Source organism: Brachyhypopomus gauderio, chromosome 7 (assembly GCF_052324685.1).
Source record: "Brachyhypopomus gauderio isolate BG-103 chromosome 7, BGAUD_0.2, whole genome shotgun sequence".
NCBI lineage: Eukaryota > Metazoa > Chordata > Actinopteri > Gymnotiformes > Hypopomidae > Brachyhypopomus > Brachyhypopomus gauderio.
The window spans coordinates 33528739-33553126 of record NC_135217.1 but is presented as its reverse complement, the minus strand read 5'-3'; the positions used below and the strand labels follow the sequence as shown (position 1 = coordinate 33553126).

General features: G+C 47.2%; 2 protein-coding genes across 5 annotated transcripts; both read right to left on the bottom strand.

Moving 5' to 3' along the window:
• Positions 1–771: 771 nt before the first annotated feature.
• On the bottom strand, positions 772–8633 carry tmprss7 (transmembrane serine protease 7). Of its 2 annotated transcripts, XM_077013454.1 has the most exons (18): positions 8406–8633; positions 7211–7412; positions 6966–7096; positions 6809–6876; positions 6487–6680; positions 6296–6331; positions 5989–6217; positions 5492–5616; positions 5253–5365; positions 4985–5091; positions 4751–4887; positions 4479–4586; positions 4111–4218; positions 3868–3984; positions 2809–3007; positions 2434–2702; positions 1787–1923; positions 772–1626 (listed from the first exon to the last, which is right to left on the bottom strand). In XM_077013454.1, the coding sequence occupies exons 1-18, from the start codon at positions 8457–8459 to the stop codon at positions 1462–1464; spliced, it is 2499 nt and encodes an 832-aa protein (XP_076869569.1). In that variant the 5' UTR covers positions 8460–8633; the 3' UTR covers positions 772–1461. The 2 variants fall into 2 exon arrangements, with proteins under 2 accessions (XP_076869569.1, XP_076869570.1); XM_077013455.1 differs by lacking the exon at positions 6296–6331.
• A 115-nt stretch (positions 8634–8748) lies between these two features.
• spata13 (spermatogenesis associated 13) lies at positions 8749–24170 on the bottom strand. 3 transcript variants are annotated; one of them, XM_077013446.1, is made up of 13 exons: positions 23717–24170; positions 18361–19887; positions 15605–16066; positions 14611–14755; positions 14181–14305; positions 13810–13989; positions 13125–13310; positions 11811–11990; positions 11254–11486; positions 10658–10787; positions 9737–10109; positions 9453–9527; positions 8749–9363 (listed from the first exon to the last, which is right to left on the bottom strand). In XM_077013446.1, the coding sequence occupies exons 1-13, from the start codon at positions 23723–23725 to the stop codon at positions 9182–9184; spliced, it is 3807 nt and encodes a 1268-aa protein (XP_076869561.1). In that variant the 5' UTR covers positions 23726–24170; the 3' UTR covers positions 8749–9181. The 3 variants fall into 3 exon arrangements, with proteins under 3 accessions (XP_076869561.1, XP_076869562.1, XP_076869563.1); XM_077013447.1 differs by lacking the exons at positions 18361–19887; positions 23717–24170 and adding an exon at positions 17174–17595; XM_077013448.1 differs by lacking the exons at positions 18361–19887; positions 23717–24170 and adding an exon at positions 16328–16428.
• Positions 24171–24388: the final 218 nt, after the last annotated feature.

Below are 24388 nucleotides of genomic sequence, written 5' to 3'. Positions count from 1 at the left end.
TTGGTCAGAACAAAGGGCCAAGGGTAAAGGGGAAGAGTGGTGCTATTTAATGCTGTTTCATTATCACTAAGACACTTCAAGCTTAGTGGGATATTTATCTATTAAACTACATATTTCACACATTAATTTCATGTACACCTGCAGTTAGTGTTACTTATAAGTGGGTGATGCAACCACAGAACCCGTAATCTGCAGAGGAGTGATGCATATTCTTTAAGATGAACACAAATGGGCACACTTACAAATAACAATCCACAGAGTAACAGGGATTTTAAGTGGCTTAAATGTACCATTTTTATGGCCAAAGGTGCACCAAGCAATAAGAAGAGAGAGCTGGAAACACAACTGCACAGACATTACAACAGCAAAGAACCACGCCAGAATGTAGATTCAGAACCCAGATTAATTTTATGTAACTGACATACTAGATCCTTGAATCACACATGATGTACCAATCTGCTCTGGAAACGATGACCACTGTTATGCTGAGGTCAGTTTATGAAAAGGGTTCACTATAAATCTCTATATAAATTTGTTATAAATTTGCTTCACTATAAATTTGCTTGGCTGCGTCCGTTATAGGTTAAATATCAAATGTGTTGATTCAAAGCTGGAGCATAAACACATGTGCCATGTAATTTCTCTCCCTGACTTTACAGAGCACGCTTGAGCAGACTCAATAGGTTCACATGAGCCATAGTACACACCAATGACCTTCTCCTCTTTGTCTCTGTAAATATTTTATTTGTTTGTTTATTTATTTATTTGCATTTTCCATATAGAACACAAAACAGACATGACTTGACAAAGTGCTCAGTTAGTAGCAAAGACAAATAAGCTAAATTAACAGTAACAGCCTTGAACACCATCCTCAGCGTTCACTACTCAACACAGTACTGTGTACTGTCTCCATAGATTAAAACACAGTACGAGAACAATCACCAGTTCGGCTTTAAAGAAGATAGGTGGGATATAATTTTATCAGGTATTCACACTTGTACATCTTAATTCAGCTAAAGCTTGTGCACCATCTACACTGGACAAAAGTCAGATTTTCAGATTGTAGACCTCATTGTCTTTGTGAGGTCACCAAGCCCAGCTGACTCGATGTTTTGGGCAGGTCCACCCAAATCCCCCTTTTGGAAGCCAGTCCTCGTCTGCATTCCATCGATCACAGGCATCATAAAAACAAAAGATAGACAGAACAATCTGCTTTGATAACACTTTTTGACCTCCTCCGAACCTCCTCTGAAGAAGCCTTTGGTTTCTTATTCTTCGATGCTGGAAGTGAAGTTCTCCTCTAACCTCTGGTTTCTGGCTGACAGCTTCATACACTTTGAGAAAATTCAGATATAATGAGTGAAAACTTTAGATCAAATCTGGATCCCCTCTCTGATATTCATCTTCGTCTTGTACATGTCCTTCTTGTGTGAAGACATCCAAAAGACAAATAACAAATCCTCAGTCATGAATGTAACTGTTAATCCAGTAGATGAACTTGACCACCCTGGTGTACACGCCCGGTAAATTGGGTCTGCCACAGCCGGAACCCCAGCTCACGATGCCCATCAGAAACCAGCGGCCCCCCTCCGACACGCGACACGACAGAGGCCCACCAGAGTCTCCCTGGAGCCACAGGAGAACAGATCAGAACAAAACGACTGTAAACCTAACGCGGGACTTCAGGACAGACCTTCTGTGGGTCGGGTCTGTGCTCCGAGGTCCACGGGTGTGAGGCTCAGGTGTGGATGTTAACACGAAGGCACATGCACCCATGCTCACTCACCCGGCAAGCGTCCTGTTCTCCGCTGGGCACTCCCGCACACAGCATGCGGGGTGAGACGGGCCCGTACGCACTCTTACACGCACTCTGGCTCAGAACGCTGACCTCAGCCTTTTGCAGCACTGTGGGAAGCACCTTATCTGAGAGAGAGACAGGGAGAGAGACAGGGAGAGAGACAGAGAGAGAGACAGGGAGAGAGAGACAGGGAGAGAGAGACAGGGAGGGAGAGAGACAGAGAGAGAGACAGAGAGAGAGACAGGGAGAGAGACAGGGAGAGAGACAGGGAGAGAGACAGGGAGAGAGACAGAGAGAGAGACAGGGAGAGAGACAGGGAGAGAGACAGGGAGAGAGACAGGGAGAGAGACAGGGAGAGAGACAGAGAGAGACAGAGAGAGTCCTAGTTCTGATTCTGACAATACTGTTTAGACAATTGTGGGGATTTTAAAATAGAGAGAAGTGCACTGCAGATTAGCTGAGGCCCTGTTATCTCTCCCTTTACCATCATGATGAACCCCACAGTGCTGTAAATTAAGTGGTAATAAAGAAAACACTGACTAAAGGAGACATTTACAACCACACGGACAATAAACTCCAGTTTAATCACTGCTGTGTTTTCGCAGCCCACGTGCGAGTCCCCCAGAGCCCCTCACCCTGCTCGGAGCGGTAGCCCCAGCCTGTCACCCAGCAGCGGTGGCTGTCGGGGAGCGTCTGTGAGGGGGCAGGCAGGCACACGGGCTGGACGTAGGCGCTGAGGGCGCTGGGCCACGCCTTCCTGAGCTGCAGCAGGGCCACGTCATAGTCAAAGGTGCGGGCGTTGTAGTACTCATGCACCACGATGCGGCGGATCTCGGCCACGTGCTTGGCACTACCCTGAGTCAGCATGCCCAGGTATGCCAGCCACTGACGAGGGTCTGAGAGTCTTGTGAGGGCAAAGGTTAAAGGTCAAATTATATGGGACACTGTTAGCAATGTGCGTGCTTCGAGTCTGTTAGTCTGGTAGGTATAACGTGTGGTCATTAGCTTACCGCTCTCTGCTGAAACAGTGTGCGGCCGAGACGAGCCACTCACTGGAGATGACAGAGGCTCCACAGTACAGATGCCCAGCGAAGTGTAGGCTGACTTGCCATGGCCACTCCCCCTCCACAGCATTGACCCCGCCCACCACCCGATCCTGAGGGCGAATGCTGTCAATCACCCGTTTTAAAGGAGTAGGCTGACCACAGGCTGCAACATAAAACACGACAAGCCAAATTAGCTGTGGGAAATCCAGCAGTGGCTAAAAACAATAAACTCCCATAAGTGGAGAACACCAACATCTGATGTTTATCTTCATACTGAACTTAAAATACCTTTATTTGAAGTTTTCAACACACAGATCAGCTAAATCTTTTTTTTTTTTTAAGTTTTTTTTTTCTTTCACAGTGACAAAAATGTGATTGATCTCAGAGGGACACTTACTTATCACTTAAAATGAACTGATTAATTGTATTTGTATTGTGGCCTGTATTTTACCTTACAAATATTTGTGTATCTGTGAGAGAGAGACAGGGAGAGTAAGTAAGTAGAGATCTGTGACCAGTCGTGCTGCTGACAGGTAGCCGTTAGCCTGAAGCACTCCGACTCATTAGGGAGGAGAGACCTCCTCTCCTGAACAGGAGCAGTGATCAAAGCTTCACATCAAACCACCCACTAAAGCACCACCTGCACAAACAGCAATCACCACGGGGGAAGCAGGCACCGGCGCTCAGCCGTTACAGCACGGGAGAGGGATAACAAGGCCTTCACGAAACACGAGGCAGCTGGGAGTCCCGTGATTGGCACGAGAATTATTGGGGTTACTGGTTGGGTCTATGGGACACTTTCCAAAATGGAGGCTTATTCCACTAAAGGTTAGTTTCAGTACAGAGGGCAAAGTGGACATAAGGGTCCCTCTGATTTTATCAGAGTTAATTAGCTGAAGTTGTGCAGACGTCTTAAATCTGGGCCAACCAAATCAGTTTGCAAGTATTCAACTCAACAGTTTAAATAAACAAGAGTGGATTTAGCAAAACCTATGAACATGAGCAGTTCAGCTCAGAACTCACCGCAATCACGTTCGTCACTACGGTCAAGACAGTCGGGGACTCCATCACACTTTGCATTCCTCTTCAGGATGCAGGACCCACTGTGGCACGGATACCTGATCTCAGAGCAGCTAGTCTCTGCAGAGTATCAACCTCTCCATCAGTCTGACAGTACAGCTCAACGTCTGGCACACCAGAACAGTATCAAATGCCCATATACAGTATGTGTGCGTGAGTGTGTGTTAGACAGTGAGTTCATTGTACCTAGAGAGCAGTTGGTCTCATCTCTGCCACCCGGACAGTCATTCTCCCCATTGCATACGTACAACGGGTGCAGAGGGGAGGAGCTTCCACAGTTTTTAATGGGTTTTGCTGAAAAACAATAGACATTTATTAACTGATGCTGTATGCATAAACACCTCCTCGTGCCTTATTAATACAGAAACTAATTAATGAAGGGCTAAATCACATGATCACACAGCTGTCATTCTTTTTCCAAGGTCTGAGACGTGTGATTACCGAAGGTAACCCATGATTAACTCACGAACTACAAGGTTCTCTTAACCTCTATGGCGGCTTGGTATCCTAAACTACTGGAGGTTTGTGGATTGATGGGGATGGGGCGGACATACAGCAGAAGACCTCATCACTCTCGTCCTGACAGTCGTCCAAGCCGTCGCATCGACGCTCTTTCGCCACACACAGGCCCGTGGAGCACAGGAACTGACCGTCAACACACGCTGGAACAGCGAGAGACATATGGAGGACATATGGAGAGCTCTGGGGTGCTGGGGTGTCACGCTAAATAAAATAATACCGCAAATGTATCCGGTTTTGGTCGCGGAACCTACGTCCGCACGCTGCAATATATTCTACGTCCACACGGGGGCAGCATTGTGCTTACGCTGGCTAATGTTGAAGGTGCTGTAGGTGGCGGCGAACGGCTGCTCTGCGTTGCGCGAGCTGCAAAAGAAGACCAACTCCACGTTTTGCTCAGGGACACGGAACACCGTCGTGTGGCTCACGTAGCTGCCGCAGTATCTGCAGGCCACCAGGGAAAATGCCTTTTGTCAAATGTGCATGCATGTGGACTCATGTTTCATAATGCGCACACACACACACAAGTGTGAACACTTACATGACTTCATTCACCTTCCACCAGCCGTGTTCACACGGAGTCACGTCTTTCAGTGAGAGAATATATTTCTGGAATTTCAGTGCCACTCCTAGAGCGCCGCTGTGTGTCTAAAATATTGTTATTCCATCAAAGCACGTCAGTTCAATTACTTCTTTTCAGTTTTAGCACAGATCATGATTTGGCTAGCTCAAATACCATCTAGACATGTATAAAAACGTTTAGAAAGTTTGTAACTACTTAACGGGCATCAAACTTTTGCTAGGCCTACCTTAAACTTCCAGGTACACGAGCATATCGGGGGCAACAGACTTGGGTAAAATGGGCTTCTCAGTTCTCCTGCTACAGTAGGGTCTGCTGGCATGTCAATCACACTGACACACTCTACATGAAGGAACCAAATAGATCAGGCTTACAGTCAGTCATGATAGTCATGTATGTCACATTGAAAGTTATGAGTCATGTATCATTAGCCCACAGTCTCTCATGCAAACACACACACACACACACCCTGCTCAGAGATGGCTTGAAAGAACCCTCGGAAGCTCTTGTTGCCTTGTGAGAGTCTGAAGGATAGCAGCATGATGTTGGAGGTGGAGACCAGCGAGAAGGGAACCCGCACTGCCTCACACAACCTGCAGCAAAAAGGAGACCAGGATCGGTCAGAGCAGGCGTTAATGTACATGTGAGTCATTAAAAGCAGAAGTTCTTAACGTTGGACCTCATCTGGCCCTGGACGCTTTTATTCCTGGGTATAAATCAGATAACCGTTTCCTTATCATGCCTGACTTCTAGGAAAAGAGATGTTAGGACATCTGTAGTACCTCAACCTCTCGGAGTGTGATCTGAAGTAACTGAATGTGATGATTTTAATATGAGGTTCAGACTTGATCTCTTCTAAAATACCGTAGCTATAAAAAGCAGATACCTGTTGTAGGTTTTGAAATCATCAGTGTATTTTAAGTAGTCTCTTTGACGCTGTGATGAGCTGTAGGAAACCTCCCTACCTGTGCAGGGCTTTGGTTCTCATGGGCAGCAGGGCTCCGTACACGGTGAGGGCATCTTGCACGCAGTCGCTGGGCTCGATGTCCAAGCTGTTCACGGTGAGGCGGACGATGGAGCCGGTGGTGGACGTGAGCTTGACGTGGCAGACCAGGCCTCCCCAAGAAGAGAAGACGTTCAGGGGAACCTTGGCGTCAGGCAGGCTGGCGTACAAGTTGTCCACGCACTCAGAGCCTGTGGGAGAGAGGCACACTGGTGCTTGGAAACACACGTGATGGTCACGTGAGACCACGCTAAAAAAGAGCCATTTACCTGCTGCAGTGGATGTGTAATCTGAGCGGAGGGCGACTAAGGGGGAAAACAAATCCATCTAAGCCTAATATTAATTAATATTAACACACAAACGTAATTAAGTATAATATATACACAGAACTGACGCAGAACACATTTAGTGTTCTACACAAAGCGAGAATAATCTCAGATCAATAGTGATGGTTTCATACCGTTGATAAGGATTGAGTCGATGTCTACAGGCAAGTCCAGCAGGAAGCCCACAGAAGACCTGTTCTTCAGAGAGGTGAGCACAGAGTCCTTCAGAATAGCACTCACACATTCCTCACACACCGCCGGTGTCTTCAGACTCGGCACAACGAAGATCATCCAGAAATGCACCAGCACACCTCCTTTGTCATCGTTACTGGGGAAGAGGGGGGGGACCTTTAGTCATGTGGTGAACCCTCCTGAAATGATCTCGAAACTGAACTCTCAAGTCCGATCATCTGCACCACTCATTCGTATGGTTACAGTGTGCAACGTTTACAGTACCTGAGGTCAGATATGACGGTGTGTTTGTACAGTTTGGACACTGCCGAGGATCTGTACACCCTACTGACCTTAATTGGACACAAGCGTAAAGGTGAGGCTCACATTCACTATTACAACACGCTGCCATCATCTTCACTATTCAGTGTGACACACTCACCACTTGTTGTATTTGGTTTGCCATAGATACAAATTCACTGGAATCTGCATGCCGATATGCTGGTATGAATTCGACATTAGCTACACGAAACATACCAGCAAAATATACGCCAGTGTTGCTTTCTCTCCGAACTATAAAACACCCACATTAAATCAGAGCACGTTAGACAACAGGATCGAAATAATTCAAAATTAATGCAACAAGAATGTCTACAATGTGTGTTTGTCCGTGCATGCTAAACTTACATGTAAAAACCCACAGAAGTGACCACATGAGGATGATCACAAGAAAGACCATCACAGCACTGATAATAACCAGATGGCGCAACTTCCACAGTTTGAGTTTCTTCTTGAGTTTCTTCACTCTTCTTCTGCGCCTGTTGTATTTCCTGCAGATCTTTTCCAGCATGGCGTCCACTGTGGCCACCTCCACAGACACATCAGTGACCTGAAACCCCGTTCGTTGAGATCTTTAGGCTTTCGCTTTAAGCTTAAAATACCCAAAGATAAAGAACTTCTTAATTACAGCGTGTTGCTGTTGGTCTGTGATTACAATCAGTTGACTTTGATTTTCTATCATTCTCCGCACACAGATTGTGCAGAAAATATTACAGATGTTACTTTTCATGAGAGTAGTAGGATAGGATTGCCTGCCACAAATTCAGCTACTGTGTAACCACAAAGTCAAAATGGTGTTTAAAAGAAATGTAGTGATTTATGTAAATAAAATTCATAATTCAATAGTAGTGTTAAACAAAATTCAGTCATATGATTCACCCTAGGCATCAGAACTAGTGTGATGTGCAGAGACCGATTTGGGTATCATCCTCATCTTCATCACCAGTGCTGACTTGGTATCATTTATCTTCTAGACATGTTCCTGGTCAGTTCGAGCTACCATCTAAAAAGGTTCAGTCTGAGTCTTTAACTTGGGGAAGAATGCCCCCCTAGTTAAAGGGACTTAAAACACTACAACTTTTTCATGCCACAGATCTGTAAATTGCCGTCCAAGTTAAATTTAGAAAATAAAGGGGCTGATTTTGTGGAGTGGCATCAATGCAGACACCAGCAGGTTTAGGTCTAACTGGGGAGGGAGGCCGTTAACGCGATCCAGTGCACATTTATTATTCATACGATGTCATCCTATACGTTTTACTTACACAAGACTACCTAACAAAATGCAGGTAGCTAATAGTCAGGAGAAACTAACGTAAACTGCAGTTTCACGACGTTGCACATAACGTCCGTTTCAAGACAAAATAATAATATACCAGCATCCTTTACTGAACGTGTTAGAACGTGTTATTATTAACTAGGCACAACTCTACATTAAAAACATGTATAATGTGCATATCAATTAAATGTCCTAACTGTGACACGACAAGTTTTTTTTTTCCTCAGAAAACAATAAAAATGTAGAAGTCACCCAAAAGTCTCGTACACTTGCGTTATCCTGCGGGGCCGCCTCATCTGGGATGTGTTGTCCTGTCTCCATGCCGCGGACACATTACTTGAACCCGGGTTTATCAGATGTGGAGAGTAATAAAATGTATCTTCATATCTCAAGGTTTTACTCGTCGTCCTCGGGTTCTAAAGTACCGACCACCACCAACGCGCACGAGCATCCGGTTAACAAACGTAACTTGATCCGTGCCAGACACTCGGTGCGATCCCGTTTCCTTTATCTCATGGATTTGTTTAGTCGGTATTGAAGCAAAAACCTTAAAGGCTGAACTGAATAGAGTTAAACTAAACTTGTTGAAAGAACACGAGAGGACCACAAATCTGTGCAAGTATTTATTTTTTATAACATTAAAAAGTTATTAGTGTATGGACCGACTTGTCTAAAGAGGAGTCTAACTTTAAAAAGGTTCCAGCCTTACATAAAGAAATAAAATTATACATGTAGCATGATGAATATACATCGTTGTCATTCTTAACATTTTTTGATATGAACAGAAAATCTTTAACACACTAGAAACAAAAAGAATGAGAAATTAACACTTTTGGTGTGAAAATCTAATGTCTCTATCTGTTGTCCATTCCAGTTAAAAAGTCAACATCTTAATGGACATTCTCGCTCTCTCTCTCTCTCTCACACACACACACACACACACACACACACCTTCATTTGTTATCCTGTCTGGGTCTTCACATTTGCACCAGGGCTGTGTGAGAGGCATCTTCATGTCACCAGAACAGAAGTAAAGTTGAATGTCATTTTCTAAACAGGGCACCGCGTGTGAAACTGTACCACAGATGGGAGGGTTTACGCTTTGGCTCTGCTAAAGAGAACACCTGTTGCTGTGGAATACTGGTTGGCACAGTGACATGGCGCTGGTGGAGAGGATGGAGGGGTTGGTGGTGTAGAGGAACAGGGTGGCCAGGGTAATTTAAATCTAAAGGGGAAAACACACAGAATAAACATGAACTCATGTAAACCGAAATATTACAGGCACTGTAATTTCACAGGTATGTTTGATCTTACTTTTCAGGTTGCCTTGTTTTGATTTTCTGGCATTTAGAATCGCTTGTTTTCTTTGCGCTTCACTTATGTCCATCCCTTTAAGAGACAAAACAACACTACAAATGTGACACACAAACAATGTTCTCATAGATTAAGTTCTGCATAGACGACTACAGCGAGCACAGCTGCACGCAGAGCAAATCCAAATCCCCTCGACATAAAACCTCAGTGCTGGTGGTGCACGTTCCCGTCGTCCTGGTCACTCACCCATCTCCTGGTCACTCACCCATCTCCTGGTCACTCACCCATCTCCTGGTCGTCCTTCACACGCCGTCGCTCGCGGGCGAAAGCTTGCAGCCAGCGCTGCTTGTCCTGAGCCTTCCTGCAGGCCAGCACGCAGAGAAGCTCCAGGGTGTCGGAGCGGCGCAGGGCGAAGGCGTTGCGTAGCGCCCCCAGCTCGGCGTGCCGCCCGTCGGGCAGCTCCAGCGGCTCCACGCCGTCCGTGCGCAGCCGGCCACGGTAGTGCAGCAGGTCCCGTCGCAGGACGTCCTTCTTGCAGAAGATGAGCTGGTGGTCGAACAGGAAGCCGCTGCGCTGCTGTGTCTTGCCGGCGCGCACCACGCGTGTCAGCTCGCCCGAGTGGATGAGCTCCGAGCTCTGGGACAACACGTCCTCACCCTAACAAACATCAAAAAAGATAAGCATCTCACATAAATACATTATGAAAATACAAAATGTAAATACATTATGAGAACCTATTTAACCTGTTTTAGTGCTCATTCAATGGAGGCTACATAATATGACCATAGGGCACAAACCTGTCTACATCATCAATGTCGGCAAGTCAAAACTCAACACTCAGCAGAGCAATTTTCGGCACAGATTGCTGACGGACACATTAATGTGCTTGTTGCTGTTTTGGCAGTGACCACAGCACCCAAACTCGCCTCCCAGTGGAGGCCGGCCACCCAAACTCGCCTCCCAGTGGAGGCCGGCCACCCAAACTCGCCTCCCAGTGGAGGCCGGCCACCCAAACTCGCCTCCCAGTGGAGGACGGCCACCCAAACTCGCCTCCCAGTGGAGGACGGCCACCCAAACTCGCCTCCCAGTGGAGGACGGTCACCCAAACTTGCCTCCCAGTGGAGGACGGTCACCCAAACTCGCCTCCCAGTGGAGGACGGTCACCCAAACTCGCCTCCCAGTGGAGGACGGTCACCCAAACTCACCTCCCAGTGGAGGACGGCCACCTGCCAATGCGCGATGGCCTCGATGCTCTCCAGCCTCCTCTTCCTCTCGTTGATCAGGCTGGCCACATTCTTCATCGCCTCATAGGCCCTGCACACGCCTTCGTAGTCACTGCAGTGAGCAGCAAAGCAAAGCTGCATGAGAACCCAGTAACCACGCAGTGCCTGTGGGTCAGGCCGGATGATTGTGGGTCAGGCCGGATGATTGTGGCCCTTTTACTGACTGACTCATGCCACGTCACACCAGCTTAGAGATGTACAACTGGGGGAGGACTGAGAGATTCTGACAGCAAGTAAAATTTTCCGTCATTGTCAGCCAATATCAATAATACTCTCAGTGCTTAATGGCAGGTCATGGTAGGTCAGTCACCGATGTGCTCATCAGGTTTTGGAGGACGTGTGTGTGTGTGTGTTTGAACCACAGACATTCTGCCTCTGTGACAGGATTTCTAAAGCACTGGCAAAAACGTGCCCTCCAGAATGTGATTAAAACTCCTGAATATTAACTCAAAGTGAAAACAAACTAATATATATGCCTAGGGTACGAGTCTGTCAACATTAATGCAGTTGTGCGTTACCTGTGGTCTTTAGGCGTATATTTGAGCAGCTCGCCCAGCTGGAGAGGGTATTTGCAGATCTTTTGCACAGGGGTGAGCAGGAAGCCGGCGATTGAAATGTCGATCATCTGCTGCAGGAGGCGACAGGCCTCGAAGAAGTGCTTATAGCGGCCGAGCTTCATCAGAGCCTGCAGCTCCAAGCACGCCGCTGGGTGTGTGTTACAGTACTCGGAGTATATGGAGAAGCCTTCCTCCTGAGAGACACATGACAAAGAGCCTCAGCTTTAATATCAGAGTGTGTGTGTGTGTGTGTGTGTGTGAGAGAGAGAGAGAGTGTACAAAAACTGTTGTGAGTTCAGTACAAATTTCAAAAGCAAATGATGTTCAATCTGTTAGTTCATCACTAATTATTTAAATTAATAAACAAACACAAATATGTTTTTGTCGCACTTTATGGTTATTCTGTTGCCATATTACAGAACCGCAAACAGCAAATGTGGTATGGAAGCAAATACTTCACAAATACATATATACATGGTGTGAACATACATACACACATACATGTGTAAGCAGCATACCTGTTGAAGGAAACAGGACCCAATCTCACTCAGATGAGGGTTCTCCTTGTTGTACTTCTTTTCTAGATCCTTGAGGAACGTCCTCTGGAACTTGTAGATCTCCTCTATGTTGCTAAAGATTGTCTTAAGCTGTGTATCTGTGAACATTCCTGGGTGTTTTTTGCACTGACGGATATACCCCTACAAACAGATTGGAGATGAAACTATTACAATAACAATGGACTACCCCCAACATGAACTACCCCCCTCCCCCCAAGCCAAGACAAAGTAATTTACAGTGGTGCTTCTCTAATGGTGCTCGAGTGCAGTTCAAGATCATGTCTAATCCATGTTCAGGAAAGCAGCCCACTAAGAGCTCCACAAATCCTCATCATCACTTCAGGGATCTGGCCAGCAGAGAGCAGCAGTGAGCAGTAATCAAACTGGACCTTACACTTGGGAAACACTCAGATCATATACAAGGTTTTCAGACCCTTCCCATAAAAAAACAACAACAAAACAGCAGTACAGTAGCCACCAACAATCTCAAAGGGAAGAAGGTTGGAACCTCAAACAGTTTCCACCTGGTCAGATGAAAGATGGTCAGACAGGTTTACCAAGAACACAATGGTCATTCAGAATAAGAGGCAGAGCTCCTTTGTGGAGTCAGGAGTCATACAGCAGGAGACCCATCAGTGCAACACTGCACCATTCAAGCCTTTAGTGTAACGAGGCCCACCAGCCGTTCCTCACTGAAATGCACTTTACCGCCTGTTTAGAGCGTGCCTAAATTTACCTGAACAACTCACAGATGATAAGATCCTCTGGCCTGACGAAACAAAGACTGAACTACTTGGCTGTGATTCCCAGCAGTGTGTATGAAGGGAAGTCAGTAATACCAGCTCATTATAGCTCGTTAAAGCTATCTCTAGAGTCACTGGTGGCAGGCTGATAGGCTAGTCAGGAGAAAGAGACATCAGACAAGCTAGAGCTGCGTGAGCTTGGTGAAAATGTCCTTAGATGAATGTTTACAGTAACAAGACAATGACCCAAAACATGCCACCAAGAGAACAGTGTAGTGGATTTGTTCTTTCAAATTAATAAATGAATTCATTTTGAAATTAATCTGAAACACAGCAAACTGTGGAAAACTTGAAAGTCTCTCAATACTTTCTGTTATACACTGTATGCTGAGAACTGCATCGCGTATTTCTTAACGACTAGACAAAACTTAACGGTTTTCCGAAAGAGACGAATTCCATGAGCATGTAATTATCTTAATACCTTTCTCTGGTTTGTCATATAACAGTAATAAAGTTACAGAAGGAAGCCCACCTCACAGATGTCTCTGAGGTGCTTGATGTAGACGCGTTCTGTGCTCATGATCTCTTGGACCACGTTGGCCCTCATCTGCTCACGGTGCTCAGAGTTCTGACCACGGGGATCCTTGGACAGCGTCTCCTCCTGGTCCAGACAGCTCTCCACACTCTCACTGCCAGAGTCCTCCTGGTTTACACGCACCTACCACACAACGCCATACCACAGTTATTCACCAGAACCTTGAATTACTAGACTGAAATGTGTACTAGCTTTTTAAATGTTTAAGACATTTAAGCATTAGGATAAAACATTATCCTCCTTTAAACACACACTTGGAGAGCAAACTCCAAACATGTGTTGTTACATCTGACAGACCTAATCTGCTTCAAAGTAAACAGAGATTAAAAACTGCCTATACTCCATACCAAGGCAAAATCACAACACTTCCAGTCCCCATTAATGCTCCATCAGAGGCATTACAGTTCCCAGGGTCCCCCTCCCCCACAGACCTGCCAGTCAATGCCCGTAACCATGGTGATGGTCCCACAATGCCCTCTTAAGCCAGCCCCAGGAGCTGATGGGGGCCATGTTTGCGTGGCTTTCTGTGGCTACAGCAGCCCTTAGCAGTGTTTGACCAGGAGAATTTTGTTACGCGTTCTTTACTGGGAGGCTGCGCGAGCTCGGTCCGCCCTACACTCACCCGCACAAAGGTGGAGGGGAACCAGGCCTGGCGCTCGCCCACCGCCCCCCACCACCAGTCCTTTTCCTGGACCTCCAACACCTGGATCACATCGCCGGCTTTGAAGGCCAGTTCCTGCTCGCCCATCGTGACGTGATCCCACAGAGCCTCGGCATACACCGCATGGCCCGACAGGATGTACTGCAGCAGAGAGGGACAGCTGGGTTAGGGGATGGGGACGCAGACATGCAGGGTGGACAGACACAGGTAGACACTGCTAATCGGTCACATGCACAACACCAACACCACCACAAACCATTAAAAAGCATCTCTGTTCTCAACTGTAGCCAGTAACAGCACAGCACAGCACAACACACACACAAGCTGCTTACCTGACTGAGAGTGGAGAGATCGACCTCCGGCTGCAGGTACGGCTTTCCTTCTGTGATCTCGTCGAAACTGCCGTCCTCCTCACTCACGCTGTCATCCAACACGGTACAGCCTTCCGAGTTCCCATCTGCAGACCACAAACACACCCATCAACACATCACATGCAAACACTCATCAAACGCTGTCTGTCTGTGGATAAGACAAAGACAGACACACAGCTGTACGCCTCAGGCACACAACACACACCGAATACACTCATCTACCACTTTAGTAGAAATGCTACCCAGCGCTTCTGCGCTCCAGGCACTAGGTACACGCACATGTTTATCAGTGTACAGTCTGGCATGTTTCTGATCACACGACGACAAAGACAAGCATGCACACACACACACACACACACACACACACACACACACACACACACACACTCACCACTGAGGACGCGGTGCAGTTTGCGGCGGCCCACCCGGTCCAGGCCCGTGGGGGTGCTCTGGGAGAAGGAGCAGGGGCGTAGGCGGGCCGACACGCCCTTGTACGGGGGCACGCCATGGGACGGCACTGGTGGCCGGACAACAGGCTGCAACACAGCAACGTGCACAGGGCCCATTAGCCACCTTAAACCCACCCCCCATCCCCGAGTTTATATTCAGAGAGTTCAGTGACTGTTCCAGAAAGAGCAGCGACCCGTGAAAATATGGCACTTCACCCTCTGGTGAATACAACTCAAGGCAACTTCTTAAACCAACTGAAACATTATGGCTTTTTAAAAACTCTTCTCCAACAGCATACAAGAGAGGAATCAAGTTTCAGCTGCTGGATGAGAGAGACTCCGATAATGAAACACGGTCCAATTTATGGCTTTTGTGAGAGAGGGTTCCACTTGCCCACGAGAGGTTCACATGGTTCATTTCTAAAGGAAAACAGGCTTTTGGGAATGTTCTGTAGTGTTCACTGTGTCATCACATTTTACTTATGATGTTACTGAAAATAGCAACAAAATTTTTTGATGTGTAGAGTGTCTGTATATAGAAGTGACAGAAAGCCACAATGTGTCTCAGAGCTCGGATTACATTATCTTGACTGGTTTTCTCAATTCTAATTACGCCTCGGCGTGACACCCGAGTGCCATTTCCTGCTGGAACATTTCAAACACCTCAAGAAGTTCTAAAGCTGCTGACTGGTGATGTCACCAGCCATAATGCAAACTGCACAGTGAGGGCCAAGATGTGACCTCTGCAAACGACACGCCCGTCTCATTAGAGCCCGTCGTTTAAAGGCTTGAGGGCTGTAAGCTAAACCTCCTCTAGGCTGGGCAGGTAGACAGCATGTACATTCTTCAAAGCTTTGCTGTACAAATAAGGGGATTTACAGTCTGGAATATTAAAGTCTAATCATACAAAACAGCTAGAAGTGAGTAGAGGCTTACAGAAGGCAGGCCATCCGTGTCTTCCTTGTCTTCGGGAGAGAGGAACAGATCTTCTCCTCCTATTACCGAGATGGGCCTCCTCTTTGTGCTATCCAAATGTCCATTCACGCTACCATTCTCCTTCCCACCCCTTTCGGAGTGCCCACCGTTGCTGTTGTAGTCCTCCTGGGAAGTGTAGTCCACCTCCTCACTGTGCCGTTCTGCCCGTTCCTCAGAGATAAAGTACTTCCTTGAGATCAGCTGGCCGTAGTCCGAGACTGGCCGAGGTCTGGATCTGCCCTCCCGTCTCCTGGGCCCAGGGGGGGTGGATGTGTCGCTGGAAGAGCCAGGCGAGGTTGCCGTGCCTACCAAGGAAGACTTTGTAGAAGCGGTGGGAGGGACATGAGGGCTTTTGTGGGCAGGGTCTCTTTTCTCATTGGTCAGTTCTTGGAGATCTTCTGTACCCAGGGCTTCTGATGTTGCCTGCAAGACAGCCCAATGTAACATTCAATTAATTTTTGCGATTCCTGAAGGGGAATTAGTGGAAACCAGGGGCTGTATTCAATCATATATGAACATGTAGCCATAACAAACCCACATAAGACACCCCACCCAGATTAAGACACAACACAATACAGTGTGCGCTGGTGCTAGTCTCCTGAAATGGTCATATACAGCCTTTAAATGGCATAAATAGTAGAGCTTATTTCATCATGCTAGAGTGACAACAGCAAATATAACCACCATGCGTAATGTGTAGGGGATTATGCAGAAAGTTCTCTGCGTTCTCTGTGTCTGAGTAGTGAAACAAACACTCAAAAAACCCCAACCACTTTGACACTGTAATCCAGTACAATCTACTGCCTCCCAAATTTTAATTGATACCAATTTAATAGCACGCTACCAGCCAATCAGGTAGCAGGGACGCAAACATGTGACACCTGAGACACTTGCAGCCAGCTGCTGCTAATTTTCAACTGCTACTCATGCGTTTCATAGGTCAGCTAAACGAGAGAGCGCTGACTTCCCAGTTCTCTATACCTGAACAGGCAGATGCTCAGGATTGGCTGGCATGGCTGTAAATCAATAAGAGGGCGGACCTAAGCCATCTTTTCACTTGGACTCCCAGAATCAAAAGGTTATGGCGTTCTCAGGGTTCAAATGTTTTTAATTTCTTACACAAAGGTGTATCCACAAGTCAAACACCCAGTGTGAACACACAATGATTAGCCGCTTTCACTGGATTAGGAGTGATGCAAATCAAACCCATTCCACTTTCTTCACCACACTTGTTAGGGGCCCCAGAAACGTAATGAACTGTTTATGTTTGCACATTCATGAGTCACTGTGAGATTAACCACACACTTCGCTTTTCACAGATTAACAGAGTAAACACCAGCTTCAGGACACAAAAAGAACTCCATTTCGTCTGCATTTCATCTGCGAAGTTCGTTAGATCTCAGGGCAGATCCATGCTGCCCCGTGCAGTTCTGATTGCTGAGCAGTACCGCCAGCCACACGATGACGACGCTGTTCCGCTCAGCAGAGCGCCCTAAAGTCCTACAGAGGGAGAAGAAAACGCCTGCTTACCTCTACAGTTTCTGCCCCTCTCTCCGGAGTCTTCCAGAAGCACTGAAACGGCACACAGTGGATCAGCACCATGGTGACCCACATGCATGACCACACAAACTTCGAAACACACCCAACCGGAGGACGCCGTGTCCCGGAGGGCTAAGACCTCGCAGCGGGCTCCCGTTCTACAGCCCAGCGCACGTGCGTCTACGTGCACGCTCTGCCTGTGCCGGTTTGTCGTGCTTCCTGGACTCTGACCCCTGGACAGATGTATCCAGCCTCAGCTCCAAGAGCCATGCTTAAGCAACTGCCGCTAATCATAAACACGGGCTAATCGTTAACCCCGCGAGCTCCCTAGCGAGAGCGCCGTCGGTGGTCACCCGTGCGATGCCGCCGAGTGTTGGCAACCGCCGGGGCTCCGAGTGAACGCTGTGTCAAGCAAGAGTCAACCAATCTGCCGAGACGAGAGGAACGAGGGACATTAAAACAAGTCAATGCACTGACTTAATGAGTTCACTGTTAATATTGGTGGAATAAGTGAACCAAGCCAGTGTCACACTCCCAGAAGCCAAGGCAAAAGTTGAGCTTATAGTGGCGAGCACCGTGGTTGGACTACACAACCTGCCTTTGGCATCAGTCTGTGATCAAGTCTTACGCCTCGGTACACACAATCTCCACTGACTTATCATTCCCAGTGACAATGGTCAAGGTCGCTTGACTGACCTCGTATAATCAGTGACCTTCACGGAGGTCACTCAGAGATCCGTGCTGATGGAGTTTCTACCCCAGTGTGTGAAATGTGCAGTCTTAGCACTTAGCAAGAACTCTGAATTTTGCCAAGACAGTTATTAATGCAGTGACCCACTGTATATCTTATTAAAGCATAATAATTTCACAGAGGATATCTCAAGTCATGTAGCTGGCAAATTCTAATCCAAACCTATAATTAAAGCTATATAAACCTACATAGTTATAAACCTACAGCTATTGTAGATATTATGTTACAATCAGATTTATATTGCTTGTACTTAGCTAGCAAGTGTTTACGGACACAGGAGCATTTGTTTAGCCTTTTAAGTCAGTTGATAGATGAATCTATTAAGTCTTCTTTGCACGCGTTCTGATGAATAATGCATACTGGATCCATCACATTGACCTATAATTGAACTATTCTAATGCCGTGTTTGTGTGTGTGTGGGTTTTACCTCCAAACTGGCTTTAATGCTCTTCACGCTCTGCTCCAGCCTGGAGTGTGTGCAGGACTCATGCTTAAAGGGTTCATTTTTCATGTTTTGCTGATCCTCCACTGTCCCACAAGTCCCTGCCAGAGTACTGATGGGAATAACTAGACATGAAGTCGGTGAGGTTACTGAAAGCTGCTCGGAGTTCATAGACAGCAGCGCCGTGGGGCTGGAATGCTCGATGGCCTCGGCATGGGAGGAGCTAAAAGAGGCGTGGCATAAGGGGGCAGGCTCTACAGTTGCAGCGCGTCCGTGCACATCAGCCTGTACTCTCTGTCTGTCGGGGGTGCGGCCGTGTGCTGGCGGAGGTCTGCGCTGGCGGTCGCTGGCCGCTATGCACGGAGTCCTCCGCGAGTAGTCATCGTGCAACTGGCTGAGTGTTGACAGTGGAGTCTTGCTGGGGGCGGGGCCAGGGCCAGGGCTGGACTTGTGGTTGGCTGACAGATCCGTCAAACTGCCGACGAGCTTCTGCATTCGTCCCCGGATTCCCACGGCGCTCTGATGGCGTCCCGCTCTGCATTCCTGCACGTCCACGGATGAAACGCTGGCCGGGACCGAAGTGTTTTGTGGGCGAGCCAAGGTTGCCTTGCGTCTGAATGGGCTCTTGAAGATGTTCAAGTTGTCAGCACTTCTACTCAGTCTGCCCAAGGCCTTGATCTTGTCCTCACTATCAAGAACCACATCAGGCCCGAGGGGCTCCACTGAGCTGCAAGGACGACAGCGTGGAGCAGGTTCTCCCGGCTTGGGGCCGTCTGGCTGCCTGGGACCACTGTCCTGCAAGGGGATCCGTCCTGCTCCATACGCCCTCCGGATGCTCCGCGAGAAGTGAGAATTCCTCTGCAGACCGCCCCCACACTCCTCGTAATCATCTTCCTCATCTGAAATGCACGGACCTTGTCCAGATGTAGACACCCCATTGGTCACCGCAGACATGTTCTTAAACCTCTGACCGCCTCCTTGCCCTAGATCTCGCCGGGTTACCAAGAAACCATTGCCATCCTCATTGGTCACAGAGGAGAAGTCTTTTTCCTGATTGGCTCCAATTGCACCCGCCCTGTTCTGGATGCCCTGGAGAACAGAGGACCGCAGCTTTTTGAAGGAGCCCGTGAGGCCCGGCCAAGCCTGAGTGGACCTGGCGGGGTCCCAGATTGGGGTCAGCTCAGGACCCGCTGAGTCGCACCTCCTCTGGGAGGAGAAGATGCGCGCGATCCTAGAGGGACATGGCCTGGCCTGTCCATCTGTGTCCACAGAGCTGGACCAGGGCTGGACACTTAGTCTGTTGAGTCCACGCTTCTCACAGCAGGCCTCGGAGAACACAGGCCTCACCTGGGCTCCACAGCTCGGAGGTGGGCCAGGAATCATGCATCTCTCCTGGAAGGACTTGCAGAAGGACCTGCCTGGAGCTTCTGGATCAATGCCATGAGCAGAGCCATGCAGTGCAGGGCAGAGAGAGGCCTCACCAAGAGAGAAGGCTCCATCTGCTGCAGCTGCCTGCAATGCAACAGGATAGGAGAATGTAAGAATGAGAATACAAACCGGAAAAGATGCACTCAAGTAACCTAAAATGTCAAACAAACATAGTGATGTGGTGCCACGCTGTTATACATGAAGATCAAAAAGACAATATGTATATGACAAGGGTCAGACAGCAAGCTGACATTAATATACTTTAAGACCATAATGCATCTGAAAGATTGCTCCATAACTACTGAAATTGCAATCATGGAGTTAAGTTTTCATATTGCCAACTGTGATTTTTGCCCCAATCAGAATTAGTCCTACACATTTACCCAAATGTGCAGTGAGAACACACACACACACACACACGGTCACTAGGGGGCTGTGGTACACACACACACACACTAGTGATCACTACGGGGCTGTGGTACACACGTACGGTGGGCAGCTCCAGACCCGACACCCCACAACACTATAAACTGTGTTCTGTTCTAGAATGAATACATAATCAATGGGAGGCCTTTAAAATCTTAAAAGAGGCTGTTGTACAGTAGATGATGCTTAAAGCACAGGAGCAGACTGAAGGTTATCCAGTGTTGTACTACTAAACTGCTTCAGGTCTGACAGGTGTAAACCATGCAATGTAATGCTTGTGAAAGAAGGGCCCCATTTCAGGGGCATGGAGGTCTTAGACTGGTGCCCTGTCAGCTCTGATTAAAGGTTTTGGGTGAGCATGACTAAGCAATAAACAAAAAAAGCACTAATCTGTCGTGATTAATGCAATAAATTGCTATTTTTTTTTCAGGAGAGGGTCAGGGGTGGGACTAAGAAGGTTTATCAGCTCACCCACCTAGCCACCTGTGTTCCCCGGAAAAACCAGACAAACATGTATTTATACTAAAAATGACTGGAATTCTTAAACTTCCTCAACTCTCCAGCTTTCCTCCGACCTCAGAAGAGGTCCTTGCCGTGTCTCTGCAGACTAACTCTGGTATAACTTGCGAATTCAGGGACAGGTCAAGGCAAAATAGCCCAAGCCAAATAACCATTACCAGGTCACACCTTAAGAGTGGATGCAGCTTTGTTCGCTCAAGGCTATACAAACCGGTTATGACACACAATAAACCCCTGAACCAAGCCGCCTAGCTCTTGGTGACGGCCCCAAGCTATAACAAACTATGAAAAATACACCAACATCCAGGCCATTGTTTGTCTGCAGCCTCAGAAGAATGCAATTAAGGCTACAGCTCCCAGTCCCTCCTTGATCAGCCAGTGTGGGCTGCAGTGTCAGAGCTTTGCTATATCTCCTTCACTTCGGTTTCCTTGGCTTCGTGCTCACATGCTAAATGCAGGCGCGGAGTTAATTAAGCGCTCAGAGAAGCCCTCCCGCCCCCAACCACCACCCCCGACCTGACTACCAGCTGGAGCCAGGCTCAGATTAAACTCCCCCTGAGAAAGGCTACCAAAACACACACACACACACACACACACACACACACACACAGTACAGAGGGAAGACTAATAAGTTCACAAACACAGCTAAAAAAGAAGTGAGAAGGATTCTGCAGTTAATGCTGCAGCACACTGAAACTGGAACCTATGCGTGCAGTCAGGAAGTGTCTGAAAACTTGCATTCATCTCAGATCTTCAGCAGCTTTCTCTCACACCGACCTGATTGTGTACCAACTGACTGAGTAGGACGGAGTCCGTCGTGAGTAGGTTACAGGCCAACTAATACTGCGTGCTTTTGAGCTTTGGAAAGCACACACTCCAATTAGCATAGCAACAACCTTCAGAAGGCATGCATGCACACAACCACATAAACCCTACGCTTATATACTTTTTTACAACACCATTACTCAATGCCCAGTAAAGGCACTTTGCTACCCAGATCCACAAGATAAAGTCTTGTGTATACAAGGAAGGCCAGTGAACTTTTAACCAGCATGACATCATGTCAGACATCATGTCAGACAAGACAATGTAACCGGTGTCATCAAATGAAGGTATTAGTTCAGTATTACAAAGATTAAGAATCAGATCAATCCATTTTTCCAGGAACAAATGACAATGATCTACATTATGTGCACTTCCTAAAGACAACCCACCATACCGGTTCTATTACCCCATCAAGACAAGCAAGTATCTCTAGCTTGCTGTTTCACTGAGGAAAAATGCCACCTATGCTACTCGACAACTGAACTAAGACAGGACCAAGAACCAGAATGGTTAAAAAAAACATCCCCAGACTCCTGTTCAGACAATGACAGGTTTATAGTGAATGACAAAGATCTTAAGGCCGATTGGAATGTGTGAATCACCGCCATCTGCCGACAGGCCTTCAGACAAACGTGTTTCGTTTGTTTTTTTGCACGGTCACGGTAAAAGACGCACGTGCGTTCCCCAGCAGCCGGTGACGGATGTGCGCGTGCACGCCCACGCGCCCAAATATAACCTCATTTACGTGCTCTTCTGTCATATTCACACGTAGACACGCGTGCACAGAGCAGGAATGACACACGAGGAAACGCCTCGCAGAAACATGGGTGCTGCTCCCGGGGCAGGACACGTACTTCTCCGCAGTGAAAGGGGATGCGATTAACTTCTGTTGGTCGGTGACTGGGACAGCATTAAAGTGTTGTGTTCGTCTTTTTTCGTCAAATGAAAAGGAAAGAGATTTAAGAACTAATCACATCCAGCTTTGGGCGTGAGAAGGCCGGTAACACAAGCACTGATGCGTTTACCCAGGTGGTCCTGGTCTGGCTCCAGTCTGACACAAGACCTCTGTAAATGTCATCAGTGAGAAAGGACTCACTAACACAGGAACTGATGAAAGTACCCAAATGACAAGTGTTTTAAAAATCTGGAAATAATTTGGGGAAGTGTTAGAACAGATACAGAGAAGGTGAAGAAATGAGCAGTTACAAGTCATATCGATTTTTTCCGACGTTATCAGTCTTTGCTCCATATGACTCTGCGATATCACTACACACGAACACAGATATGTGAGTTCAGAGAGTGGGACGCATTTTAAATCATAAAAACATGCCATCAGGAGCTAGAGGAATGTGAACGTAAGACGACAGACTTTATTATGGCTGTGTGGACCGAGGAGAGAAAGTGTAAGAAACTACAGGCCCCCATATGTCTTAAACGACATTCACTACCTGCGTGTGGCAGATCATTTATCACAAATGGCCCACAGAAAGTGCCATAATTAAAACTAAACGTTTTATTCTTAGTTGCTGCAGAAAACCTTATGCACTGTGACATTTTTACATGGTGGGTCATTGTAAATAAACTTGACACGCAGTAGAAACAGCAAAAGCGAGAAACATTCGCACTGTATGCAGATTATGAAATAATAAGTCCAGACACATGCAGGTTTATATTCGAGCACTCTGGGTGCTTTTGATGATCTCAACTCCCCAGAGAAAATACTTTTACCACGCAGCAGAAATCGGATTTAGCGTTACGACTATGTGCCAAAGACGGGATTAACTAAGGTTTAAAGTCTCTTGCAAGGAACAAAATGCTATACAATTTATCTCTGAATTTTTACATTTACCCGACGTTCCCATAAACGTCCATAGGCGTGACTGTATCTTACCCACCCCCACCAAGCCCCATCACTATAACAACCACTGGGGCAGGGGCAGAAACACAATGCAGCTCTCCTAGAAGATACCCCCCTCCCCTTCTGCCACCCAGATAGCGACCACAAGCTGCTTTAGCATCACGTTAAAATTACAAAACGACAGATGCAGTGGGCTCATTTGCTCCATACTTGTTCTCCTTAAACATGTATATCATTTAGCTACCAGTGCAATAAGTAAAAGCTCTAAAAACAAACCCAACGTACCTTTCTCATACTTTTTTTACAGCCAAGAGGCTTCACACCAACTGCCTGGTTTCTATCGCTTCTCTATCCATTGAACACGTGTGTCCTTTTTTAAAAAAAGGTCCAAGGTCCGCTGAAAAACGCATGTTTAGCTTTTTGGCGGAAACACATCGAAAATCGTTCAGTCCTCCCCAAAGAAAGATACGCCGAGAAATGTGGACCTGCCCTACATTTTAAACTAGCCAAGACTTCGACCCGGGGTCCCCCAAGTAGTCCAATCTAAATTACACGATAAAAGTCGCAAATGTCTGCGGTCCCCTGTAGATCGAGACCAGTTAAACGCCAACACGCAGCTGATGGGTTTATCTCGCCAGCTTTGTCTGCCTCGAAGGACAGTTAAAAGTTGGTTGATTCTCAAAGGCGAGGAGGCTGGAAGTCCGTTCAAAGCTTCTCCGAGCGACGCGACGTTATTGGACCGCATCGCTGCACTTGTTGCGGTGACGGTACCGTGGGCGGAGCGGAGAAGCGGCCCGGTGGGTTTTCGTGGTCTGCCTTCAGTAGGCCAATGGACGAAGCAAAACTATATATTGATATGTATTGATATTGACTAGGCTGTATATTTATTTGCGGACCGTTCCACATATGCACTTGGACAGAGATCTTTTAAACAAACAAGGAACACCAGTTATATAA

Coding starts and splice junctions, on each gene's coding strand:
- spata13 (XM_077013446.1), bottom strand. Junction 11,991..13,124: donor ACCTCAGAGACATCTGTGAG/GTGGGCTTCCTT, acceptor ATCTGTTTGTAG/GGGTATATCCGTCAGTGCAA. Junction 11,487..11,810: donor GGTCCTGTTTCCTTCAACAG/GTATGCTGCTTA, acceptor TGTGTCTCTCAG/GAGGAAGGCTTCTCCATATA.
- tmprss7 (XM_077013454.1), bottom strand. CDS start 8,459: ATGGAGACAGGACAACACATCCCAGATGAGGCGGCCCCGCAGGATAAC. Junction 2,703..2,808: donor CACTGTTTCAGCAGAGAGCG/GTAAGCTAATGA, acceptor TGCCCTCACAAG/ACTCTCAGACCCTCGTCAGT. Junction 1,627..1,786: donor GAGAACAGGACGCTTGCCGG/GTGAGTGAGCAT, acceptor CTGTGGCTCCAG/GGAGACTCTGGTGGGCCTCT.